At 36.4% G+C, this 13001-nt stretch overlaps 1 protein-coding gene and 1 long non-coding RNA gene across 2 annotated transcripts; both read left to right on the top strand.

Annotated features, from left to right (window-relative positions):
• The first annotated feature begins 1045 nt into the window (after nt 1–1045).
• On the top strand, nt 1046–2739 carry LOC148850518 (uncharacterized). The gene is made up of 2 exons (XR_016099512.1): nt 1046–2411; nt 2513–2739. It is a non-coding gene; the product is annotated as an uncharacterized LOC148850518 (long non-coding RNA).
• A 3224-nt stretch (nt 2740–5963) lies between these two features.
• Nucleotides 5964–11224, top strand: LOC148850517 (metacaspase-1-like). The gene is made up of 5 exons (XM_088943808.1): nt 5964–6591; nt 8625–8955; nt 9121–9241; nt 9782–9982; nt 11050–11224. The coding sequence occupies exons 1-5, from the start codon at nt 6153–6155 to the stop codon at nt 11107–11109; spliced, it is 1152 nt and encodes a 383-aa protein (XP_088799934.1). The 5' UTR covers nt 5964–6152; the 3' UTR covers nt 11110–11224.
• Nucleotides 11225–13001: the final 1777 nt, after the last annotated feature.

Here is a 13001-nt window from a genome sequence, read left to right as displayed (position 1 = left end):
TAATCAAACTTCACGGTGGATTTTTGATTGCTCAAAGATCTTCCGGTGTAATGTTTGTCTGGTAACAGAGATTTTTCCTCAACACAAATGACAGAACTCAAATGTGAAAAGTGCAAATTGTGAATTCATGTTTCTAGCTTTCTGCAGCTTACTTGTGATATGTCTTCCCGCTTTCTCAGAAACAGTCTTCTAAAGTTCTAATTCTGTTTGCAATCTCATAGAAGATAGAACCAAGTATTGCCTTATGGGCCATTAAATTTATCCAAATTGATTATCTAACAAAGCTCGGAAAGGCTGAGATAGAAATTACAGCCCATGAAATGAATTTCTTGCAAACTGAAATTACTTCCACTTTTAGGAAAGAAAACTCTCTAACCTTTACTGGATGAGTCTCCAGTGCTTGATTGATAGTTCCAACTTCCAAGAACCGAATTGCTATCAAGAAAAAATCAGTTTCACATAACCCAAGCGCCTCGAGTAATGCCACATATTTTCTTCAATGCTTTTAGAGTTCCCAGAATCCAGAGTCCAGACAACCACAAAACAGCAAATAGGCTTTGACTGCATACATATCTGCGATGATAATTCAGTGTTGGGTGATCCAGACAGGATATTCTAGTCAAACGCATTGTTACAGTGATGGAATTGCTCAGATTATCAGATTGTTCTAAATATATAATTAAACTGAGATAACAGGTAATAGGAGGTGAAAATTTTCCAGTGAAGTGGTTTTCATATTCCACTAGCAACAAGTGGAAGACCAAGGAAGGCATGGCCTGAAGTTGTAAGGAATGATCTCACAATTTACAATCTAATGGAAAAGCTGGCTTATGATACTGTAAAGTGGCACAGGAAGATTTGTATGGCCGACCCAAAAGGAGTTGGTACATATATTTTCTTTACCTTCCAAAAAAAACAATCAAAAGGAGTGAGATTTTGAGAGGAGAATGATGATGACGTGTGTAAAGGTAGAGTAGTTGAAACATACACACAAACACATCCATGAGAGAGGAATACTTTACTCCCTCGGAAAACTATGCATCATAAGTTCATATTGTAAGAATGCCATCTCTGAGAAAGCATTGTACAGGTTCTTTTTTTTAACTTTAATTTTTAGTTGGGCCACACCTGTGACGCTAATGAAAAGGATCTTGTTTTTCTTTTTGATGGGCGCCAGTGGAAAAGATCAGGGAAGCCGAGCCAAACCTGATCATCCAAAGGGCATCTTCTTTTCCTACAACTCAACCCTAGCTGGTTGCCGACCATAACCAAAACCAGTGACTCAAGCTTAGTTATTATCAGACTAGTGCAGTAACACTCGAGATCGGCTTCAGTCAGTGCACGTCCTATATGGGGCCAGTTGGGCCTACAGAAAACCCGATGGTCTATGTCCACTGCATGTGCATGGAATATATTCAGGTTGGTCCCACCATTTGCCAATTAATCCCAAATGAATAAGTGATCAACATCCACAGCGAGAGAGAGAGAGAGAGAGAGAGAGAGAGAGAGAGGCATGGAAGAAGGTCATCGTGTTTTTCCCACAAACACAATCCATCTTCTTCTTCATCTTCTGTATCTGCTGATCATCATCACACTACTACTCTTCAGCTCCCGGCCGGGCGTTTTAGCCTTACAGCCTTCCTGCCAGAACAAATGTGGTTCCCTTCCGGTGAATTACCCTCTTGGGACAGGCTATGGCTGCGGCTCCCCTCGGTTTTACCCCCACATATCCTGCTCACCAGGCGGAGACCAGCTCCTCTTCACAACCCACACAGGATCTTACCCAATCACATCCATATCCTACGCCACCTCCACCATAATCATCACCCCACCTCGAATGTCCACCTGCTCCTCCATGCATTCCTCCCCAAACTTGGGCCTCGACTGGCCCAGCCCCTTCCAGCTCGGCCCCTCCGTCTTTATCCTCTTGTCCTGTCCACCTCCAACTTCATCCCTCACCGTCAAAGGCATACCCATCTGCGACTCCACCAACGCTCACCTCTGTGCCTCCATGCACACCTGCCCCGCTTTGCTCTCTCTGGGTTTGTCTCTCTTCTCACCTACCAACACTTGCTGCGTCTACTCACCCGCCAATCTTAACACCAAGGGTGACCTCGACCTCCATGCCTTGAAATGCGCCACCTATGCGTCGGTCGTGTCGCTGGGGGACTTCCCGACGGACCCCAGCCGGTGGGAATACGGGGTGGCATTGACGTATAGTAACCAAGTGGCCTTCGATAATAACAACTACGCCACCAGCTGTGAGGCCTGCCAGAACACCGATGGGGTTTGCGGGTATGCCCCTCCGCGTAATAACTTCGTCTGTGTGTGTAAGAACGGCGTTAACACCACCACTGACTGCTACAACCAGCTGCAACTTTGGAACTCGGCGTCACTCCTCAAATTAAACAGTACGTTTTTCATTTTTAATTATCATCGTTTAATATATTGCACTAAATATTATTGGTTAATTTAGTTCCGTATGAGATTTTTTTTTAAATAAAATTTTCAGGTATGACTTGGGTGATGAGTTGGTTAATTCCCTTGAGCTTGCTTGCAGTGGCGTGAAAGTTACAGAAAGCATCTGTTCCCTTCTTTTTCTTTTCCTAATTTGCCTTTTTCTTTTTTTTTTTCATTTTAACAAACCAAAAAAAAAGTTGTAGTTATTTGATGTGGAAAGATGAGTAAGAGTGTAAGAAAGATCCAACTTTAGAAAAGAGTGCAAATTTCTAAAAGAAAGCTTCTTGAATGGATGCCTATATAATTCACTTAACAAGCAAAAAGGCGAATGAAGTGCGCATTTAGGTGAATCCAACTGAGTATGCATTTTTCTTTTTCTGGTAGTCGAGTCGAGCGGGTATAGAGATTAAATTAGTTTGGGAGATCGAAGTTGAGAGAGGGGGGTATGACCGTATGAACCATGAATGTAGCCCTAAGCCCATGGACTCCGTATAATTGGAACAAAGGCTTAGATGACGATGACCTCGATCTAATGAGAAAAGCTTAGAATTTTGAAATACAGTTGATTTTGATATTAATTGTATGGGTCATTTTATAGATATAGTTCGATTAAGAATGAATTTAAGTAGAGATCTTTCCCAATGTGATCAATTATGTTGCGGAAACACTCAAGAAAATAGATTTCAATAGCACCCAAACAAAAGTAAAAGTAGAGATAAAGAGAAACAAGTGCAAGGAATAGATAGATTTACATAGTTCGGTTTACAGCCTATGCCCATGGGTGAAGGAGGAACAGAAATCTACTATGAAGTTGGTAATGGAGAAGAAATACAGAATTGAGAGATGTGTCCTCATAGAAAAAAACTTAAGCCCTAAATACACCCAATGTCTTACTCTTTCTCTCACAAGACTAAGACTTTGTGTACAAGAGAGAAACCCCCCGAAATACATAACCTTTTGTATTCGATTCAGACCTATAAGATGAGTATGGATTCGGTATGCTTCCACCACAAATCGTTATAAAATTTTGCCTTCGGATTTTTCTCAAATTAATTCGGAGCAGATTCATGAAATGGGTCGCCACAAAGAATTCAAGGCACAAACATAACAAATTATTGTATGGATCCTCAAAAAAGCTCAAAATTGTGAGTGCATATGGTAGCTGTTGAATGTAATTAAATTTGAAACAGATGCAAATTTTGAACCTGATTAAGTTTTGTATATGTTTATTTGTAGTGTATCTATGATGTGTAAGAATACTGATACAATTAAATTTTTTTTTTTGGTCTCATTTGCATTCACCTGTAGCACAAAATTTGCAACAAAAAAACTTATGTGCACCACCTTCCACCTCCTTCCTCTTTTAATTAGTGGAGGTCACATATATAATCTTTTTTCCTACCCCACTCTCAAATAAATAATTCTCTCTCAGACTCCCACTTCCACTCTCTTTTATATGAAGTGGTAGCCACTTCATTTTACTTCCTTCTTTACTTTTCATAAATAATAAACAAATAAGATAAAATCAAGGAAAAATTTATGGTGGAGAGGTATAATAAAGGAAGAGCCCTCAAACCCTTTGACCAATTAATCAAACCCCCACCTGAATGGTTACCGCCTTTTCGATGCAGGTTGATTAGTTATAAGGTTTCTTCAGTAACATATCTTTCTCGTGTCATAGTGGAACCCTAAAATCAAATTGGAAGCATAAAAAGTAAACCAGAATTTACATTAGTGAGGAGAATTGATATTTTACAAGTTTGGGACTAAAAGGATTTGAGGGTGGGCAAAAACAATAAAGGATATGTGTGAAAATAGCAAGAATTGATTTATGACATTAAACAAAAGGGAAATTTTCTTAAAGTATCTTATGTTTAGAAAATTGATTAATTCTATCCTTATTATTTACATATTATTTTAAAGTATTTTTATGTTTTCTGACAATTGTATAAAATTTTCTTGTCCTTAACTTTCCATCACACTCCATTTATATGTGACATCACATGATTGATATATTTTTCAAAATTCCTAAAATACCTTTTTATGGTTATAATGTCAAATATCAGAAATTCAGTCCAATGTTGGTGGATCACACAGGTTGAACACCAATGGATCCCCAATGGTTGAAGATTGAAGAATGGAGAGGATCAAACCATTTTCTCTCTCACAGCTACGGTTCGAGAAAGAGAGAGACTGATAACGTCCACCAATACCACTGATTGGCTTAAAATTCTACTTCAGCACTGCCGCTTAGAATAAGGGGAGTGTGTCATAGAACACAGAATACAGATTGGTTGGAGGAAATCCATGTTAGAAGTGAGAACACCCAGCCATAGTCCAAGCCCATAACCAAAGGCAAAGGTGCACCAAGACGAGACTGAAGATGCACCCCCTCGTGGTTGATGAGACAATTGCCCACCCATACACACCGTCCTCTCTGATCATTATCTATAGAGGGGCGCATCCTAATTTCCATTCTCTCTTATTGTTCATTTAAACTGAAAAACAAAAAAGTCAAAATTAAGTTCATCTTTCCATCTGTGCAATAGAGCAAGATAGCAAAGGATAGGAGGAGGAGTCCCTTTCCTGCTCTGTGCAAGGTTATAGGATAAGAAGGGTGAGGGTGCAGAGGCAGAAAAATGTTTGTACTATGATCATTGTGGATGGGCCAGTGGTGTGTACTTGTGCCATTTCCTCATCTTCCTTCAATTTTTAGATGGGTTTTATTTTTGAAAATTTGAGGAATAATAAAGGTTAAATTAGATATTTCATTTTTTTTTTTTGTTAGTGTTGAACATCAATGTCAATTGTCATAAAATTTAACTATATATATAAATAGTAAGGGTGGAGTTTCCTAAACGATAAGGGTACTTTAAAAATAAAATTTCCCATTAAATGGCCAAAGGGATTCATGTATGCGATAAGGCTTAGATGATGAAGTCTGAAGATGGCATTTACGCCAGTGCAAATTTTCACCGGCACGAGTCCGGATTTAATAGGAAGAAGTAAAACACACAATCATTCATAACTGTTGGTCATCTGTATCCAGTTTACTACAGCTTGGTTTTACGTATCATAGATATACATCTGCTGCGATCACCATCGCTTTGATTCTTGCCACAGCTAGCCCAATGAAACACGGATACGATCGATCCCCAAATCCAAAACTCCGGGTGTTATGCTTTCTTAATCATTGGACCTCTCTTCTATATATTAGCGGTGCAAACATATAATATTCTGCGGCAGATCGCAGATGCAATGCCAACTCCTCCATGTACGTATAGCCCAATTAAATTAGGCTTCAAACGCTGTAGAGAATCTGAACGCTACAAATCTAATCGACTGCTCAACTAGCTAGCTAGAACCAAAGAAGGCTATCTAGGCCAAATGGTCATCGTCGTAGAAATAAACAAGTAAAAAGAAACTAAGAATCTGGTTCTCCACTTCCGTCCAGCTGCCTCATACAACAAAAGAATAAAGAGGAACCCAGCGAGATATAGACTACTTAATTACCGAACGTTGCCCGCAATCAGCAGAAAAAAATCTAGTTAGTTTAGCTCTAAATCCAACTTCATCGATCCTAGCTTCTCTTTTTGTTTCATATATACACAAAGAATATAATTAAACACAAACAACAACAGGCATACAGAGAGCGTAAATCAGTCAGCTCGATACAAGAAGAAGAAAAGAAAATGGCATGTAGAAGAGAGAGGTGCAGTGGGTGTGGAATGGAACTAGCCGTGCCACTGGGGGTGCTAAACATCCGTTGTGCAGTGTGCCGAACAGTGACTCGGGTTCGACCCAGCAATTCACTCTCTCAATCGCAGGATCCAGTCCGCCAGGCGGCCAACTGGGTCAGGGGCTTCCTAAGCAATATCAACTCCATAGCTGCTGCTGCTTCATTCAATAGCTACAGCGGGCCATCAGTGCCTAGTTTTAGTTATTATCCACATCCTTCTAGACCCCTCACGCACCTTCCGGTGCATGGGAGGAAGAGGGCGCTTCTCTGTGGTGTGAGCTATAGGTATCGGAGATACGAACTCAAGGGCACCATTAATGATGTTAAGTGCATGAGGTATTTTCTCACTGAGAAACTCGGTTTCCCAAACGACTCCATCCTTGTCCTCACAGGTACCACTTATTCATATCCTTATTATATATATATCAATTAGTTCTTTTTTTTTCTGTTTTGTTTTGTTTCCTACCTTATAATAGTTTTAATTAATTACTATAAATTAATATGCCATCACTTCTGAGTTGGGTCAATGAATCACACTTGCGAAGAACATAGAGATGCCAACAAACTGATGAGCCAACTGAGCTAGCTTTCTTTCCTACATACGTCTCTTCATGCCTATTTAGCCGAGGTTTTTATAGTTAGCTCGGCTGAGTTTGATCGATCAGGCTAATTGGTATATATTTTGAAATTAGCTTCTCATCAGTGGTAACATTTAACCTACAGTTTAGCTTCAACGCCCAAATTTGTCGAAAGTGAAGAGAAATTCACACCTGCCACAGGATAGATGACTCATCTAAAAAAACTATTGACGAATTACAGAGAAATAATCCTACAGTTGTAATGGATGATGGCTGCTACCATCTGGCAAAGAGGTTGACCTGATAGCTAGGAATTTTAAAAGGGGAATCATTGCCTAGCTAGTAGCTTAAGGGTGCTCAAACATATCTGGCTTGCCACCTCTTCTTCATCCAACAATCCCTAGCTACTATTTGACAGAGAAAAAATAATGGACATAATTATTTTAAGCAGCTTTTAAAATTCCATTGGGCTAATCTTGCTGTAAATGGCAAGAGTGCAAGTACTGGAGGAGGGTTGAAACTGATTCCCGGCCTCCACCCCAAGAAAAAAATTAAGATATGTATAATTAATTTAATCCTCTAAGGAGAATAAAAAAAAAAAGAAAAAATAGTGAACATCGATCAGAGTCAAAGTAGATGGAATAATAGATAAAGTAATGCTAAGAAAGTCCTGAGAGGGCCCTTTTTTTAATTGCTACTTCCCAATCCCCAGCATCTAATCCATCCAACGCATGCCTCAAGTGTCCCTAAGCATGTTTCAATGGTTAAGGAACTAGCAACTGACCAAAATTTGCAATTAGTCGTGGGACCAGGAAAGTTCTCATCCTTCTTCTCTTTACATATATAGGGTTGAGAACTTCTCATATTCTCTCTCTCTCTCTCTCTCTCTCTCTCTCTTCTATACAGAGGTAGAAATTACTATATATTAATTACAAATTTATTTTATTAGACCAAAGGCATGCAAGTAGAATGAAAACAAAATATATAGCAGCAATTTCCATGGCATTTCCTAAACTTTTCTTTCTTTTTTAGGCTTATCATAGTCTTATCCATTATATATATATATATATATAGAGAGAGAGAGAGAGAGAGAGAGCATTCTTGTAGTTTATATTCCTATTTTATTTATAAGAATTGAAATAAATTACCAGAAATTAGATACAACAAATTATTTCCTATGTATATCATGGAAATTCTAGCTACTACTTCTTAAACCACTATAAGTTAATATACACTGTAACAGAGATGGCACTAGTGTCAACTAATGCCATTAGCATCACCTACCTCATGCCATCTATGAGGTAGCTATAGGTAATTCTAAAGCAATGTAACTGAAATTGTCGCTTGAATTTGCTCTTCTAGACTTGAAGTTGAAAATCTTGTACTTCTGCATCATCCCTTCACTTTCCATGGGAACTTCATTAAGTTTGCTTTCCTCCCATAAGGCATATTAAATAAAATCTTACTGTGATAAATATTTTATATAAAGAATTAATGAGCTATATATCTATGATCAATTGTTTGGTAGATGACCCAAAAAAGTATCATTTTATAATACACTAATAGGCATGCATCTCAAGTTTTATTAACAAGGAATTAGGGGAAAAAAACAGGTTTCACTCACAAGAAAATGTAATATTAATGTTTTTATTGAAGGTTGGATATGTAAACTATTGATCTAGACTAGCTAGTAAGATCAGCATTTGATCAGATTTATAAATTAATTAAGATAAAAAAAATAAAGTAATTAAACGCATCCCAATTAGTTTTGGTAGGAAATTAAGTTGAAGAGACTGTAATATAATCTTGGATTTCTGATTTGGTGTAACAATAAAACCAAAATGCAGAAGATGAGAATGACCCGTTAAGGATTCCAACTAAACAAAATATCAGAATGGCATTGCAATGGCTCATTCAAGGTTGCCGGTCAGAGGACTCTTTGGTGTTCCACTACTCAGGCCATGGCTCACAACAACCAAATTTAAATGGAGAAGAGGTCGATGGGTATGATGAGACCCTTTGCCCCCTTGATTATGAGACAGAAGGGATGATACTTGACGATGAGATCAATGTTACCATCGTTAGGCCTCTCCCAAAAGGGGCCACACTTCATGCCATAGTTGATGCTTGCCATAGCGGAACGGTTCTTGATTTATCATTCGTATGCAGAATGAACCGGTCAGTCACTAGCTAGTTAGTGTCCTTTTTTCTATTCACTCATTCAAGCTAGGCACTAAGTAGATTGATTAGAATGAGATGATCTAATAACTTTATTATTATTATTATTATTATTATTATTTTCTCCTCACTCTCTTGTTTTGTAATATTATATATATTACACAGGGAAGGGCAATATATTTGGGAGAATCAAACCCCTCCTTCAGGCACTTACAAAGGTACAGCTGGTGGGCTAGCCCTTTGTTTTAGCGCTTGTGATGATCATCAAACCTCTGCTGATACCTCAGTACGTAGTAATTCTATCTCTCTGATCTCTCTCTACTTAGATGCATATAGGGGAGCTTTTTACGAGTTGTTCGAGATTGGCTTCGTTTCAACCGAGTTTGAACTTGAATTTGAGCCCAATTCATTGACTCGATTATTAAATGAGTCGAGCTCGGCTCATGAGACTCACAAACCGTTTTGATAAATATATATATATATATTTGATATTTAATATATATTATAATAATAATATATAATAAAATTATAGAAAATAATATATATATAATAAAAATAATATAATTATTAATTTATTATAAATAAAAATATTTATATATATATATAATTTTTTTATTTTTATAAAATATATATTTTTTAAATCAAGTTCAAACTAAGCCAAACTCGAGTTTATGAATTTTTTACTCAAACTAAGCTCGAACTCGAGCCTTATGGAATAGTCTGAGCTCGAACTTGATATTATTTGGCTCGAATCCACCCCTAATTATAACATTACTAATTATTTATTAAATGATCGATATTGTCCTGATCATCTTTCGTGCTGCAGGCACTTGCGGGCAACACAATGACGGGTGCCTTGACATATTGCTTCATCCATGCTGTGGAAAGTGAACCGGGTTTGAGTTATGGTCGCCTACTCAACCTGATGCGCTGTTTGATTCGAGAGTCTAGGACTACTGGGTTTTCCCTAACCAATGGCCCCATTGCATCTCTTATTCGCAAAGTATTTCGTGCTGGTTTACGACAGGTATGATTTAAACTGGACTTAACTAAGGCTGCAATTGACTAGGTTGGATCCGTCCAGGCATCCACATTCAAATCCGATCATCTTAATTAAAACTTCAAATCTAATTATATTGGAGTTGGATTGGATTGGGATTTAACAAAATCCGCTTTTTTGTCATTATAATGAACAAAATTTTAAAAATTATTTTTTTAAAAGCATATATAATAAATTTATATAAATATAAAATGTTTAATTTATTAATTATAAATTTTATATAATTATGTAAAATATCTACTTATATACATTGTTATATTATATACATGTACGTATTATACATATAAAAATTTTAATCAGACCGAATGCATATAGTTATATCATATTTTACTTAATTTTTAATGCAATCAAACAAAGTAAGGTAAAATTTGAAATAAAAAATAAATCTAAATTTGCACCCAAATCATTTCCACTACGATCATGACAAAACACAACTCCAAGTAGGGGTGTCAATTGCACTAGATTTGGTCCAATTTGATCCAATCCATTACAAATGGACCAGGTCCAATCCAATCTAATGAATATTTTGGACCGGTCCAATTCAATGCTTGGATTGTCCAATCTGTTCAAATTTGTTTTAATTTAGATTGGTTCTAACCCAAACCTAGTGCATTGACACCTGCGTTCTTATCTTCTATCAATGAGGGATCAGATATTGGCTCAATCCAACCAGGCCAATCCGATATAAATTCATTACCAGCAGACCAGGTCCAATCTAATCTGATAAATACTTTGGACCATTAAGTCTAAACTGGTCCAATTCAATATGCCTTGTTGGTCCATTCAATTCGTACAAATTGATTTTGATTTGGATGGGTCCAATCCAAAACTGGTCCATTGACACCCTTAACTCCAAGAGTTTGTCAATCTGTTCTTTCCGTGAGATTGGATCTTTAATTTGGCTGTACAAAGTTTTGGTCATAATTAATTATCATGTTATTTGATGTATTTTGAGGCATTTTTTAGCATTTCCTTGCAGGTGCATTTCTTTTTTAACTTTTTTTCTTTTTTTTTTTTTCTCATGAGTTGTGCAGGAAGCTCAGTTGTCATCTTCAGAGATATTTGACATTTATAGGAAGCAATTTTTCTTATAGTTGCATAAGTGGATGGAGAAATATTTCTCATTAATTAGTAATTAAGTTAATTTTGTTAAACAAGGCTGTATTTTGTCTCGTTTTATCATAAAAAAAAAAAACCCTTCTTCCTCTTTTTCCTCTTCTTCTTTTTCTTCTCCTTGTGTTGTTTCTAACTTGCTGTTAATCTGTTGCTGAAAATTTAGCTGTTTCAAGGTTCTACACGCACGATACCAAAAAAATTGTTATGCGTATTGATTGCTTGATGCTTATACTTTTTTTTTTTTTTTCTGACTTGATTATTGAAACACAGACTACTGATGATGCCTTCTACGATCTAAAACATTCAAAACCCCCAAACTCCTATTATTTCATGTCTCAGTGATCTTCGGAGCCAATACGATATGCTCGAAATATATCATTCCGATAATTTAATCATTAGGCTGTGTTTGGTTGCAGTATAATCTTATTTGCACTAGTACAAATACATGAGAGTGCAACTGGAAAAAAATGCAAATTTTAGCTTAATTTTGTTTTAGGTTTTAGTTCATTCTGTTTCAAAGTCTTATTACTGCAATCAAATAAAGTAAATTAAAATTTAAAACAAAGATAAATCAGAATTTGCATCTAAATAATTTGTTCTATCATAATTTTGCAACAGTGCAAATTCATTTACTGCAACTAATGGCGATGTATATTGACTGAAAGTGATGCAAAGCGAATAAAAGGAATTCAAAGAGGTGATTTCATTTTTGAGTTCTTAAATATTAATTGAAGTTGCAGTTAGCGACATTTGATTTAACAAACAGCGGAAAACCTTTTGGACATAACATACGATCGAGCTACCATTGAAATCAATGATCCAATAGCTGAGGTTGACAGATTGTCACTTTGGAGTCCTTGTGAATATGGAGGCGTGATCGATGAAACACTTGTAAATGTAGACTCTCTATAGGTATTAAAAAAAACAAGAAAAAAAATGCAGGCTGTTCACCAGTATTCACTGGGTTTTGAACAAATTTGATTATTAGAGTGTAATCAAAGCGGTCAGGGTCCTAGGTCAACCGGTCAATCTGGTCCGATTTTCTAAACACTGCTTCTTTTTTTTTTTTTTTTTCATCAAATTTGATTGAGCAAACAAAGTGTGGATAAACATTGTAGGGATTGTGTCCTATTGGCAAAAGGGAAACAACAAACAGAAGATACAGATTGAAGGAGATTCAAAATGTATGGGGGTAACCTGTCCCCCAATACCCATAACTCCCAAACCTCCGGTGAAGGCGGGAGTCAATCTAAATCTCCATTGCAATTAATCAGCCAAAGACCTTTAGAATTGGCTACTTCTTATAAAATGCTTGATATGTATGTTGAAATTTCTAGCCCATCTTGAATTGCAAAATTGTAAGCTTGGACCTAGGTTTTCTATCAAAACACTGCCCGAATAATATATATATATATATATACTTGCCTTAGATTTAAGGCCATAAAAGTTAAAAACAAAAGTTGAATCAAAGTATTTTTATAGCATTACTTGTCCAAATATTTTAATATTTAAATCTAATAAATAAAAGAGTTCAAAGCCTAAATATCTTTTCATCTTTTTACTTTTGAAAAAAATTATACTACCTGAAAGAAAGATATGATATTAAAAGAGTTTTGATTAATCAAAAGTTCTCCTTGAACTCATTAATTTTAAACACTCCTCTTATAATTTAATGTGCTAAGATCTGCTCATATTTGTCGTATGGGTAGTGGCTTTGTGGATAGCTGATCCGGTCTGTATTTTACTGCGGGTTTAAATATACAAAAATATTCTTAATTAATTTTTGAATTTTGGATAGAGCAAAAACATTTTTGGAATTTTAAATTTGTGTTGAAAAAAAAAATAGAAACTTTCCATGTAGCTTCCGTGG

The sequence above is a fragment of the Nelumbo lutea genome, chromosome 5, assembly GCF_056320005.1.
Source record: "Nelumbo lutea isolate HS-2025 chromosome 5, American lotus-T2T, whole genome shotgun sequence".
In the NCBI taxonomy this organism is placed as follows: domain Eukaryota; kingdom Viridiplantae; phylum Streptophyta; class Magnoliopsida; order Proteales; family Nelumbonaceae; genus Nelumbo; species Nelumbo lutea.
The sequence above is the reverse complement of the archived record's forward strand: the minus strand, read 5'-3'. Positions and strand labels throughout refer to the sequence as shown.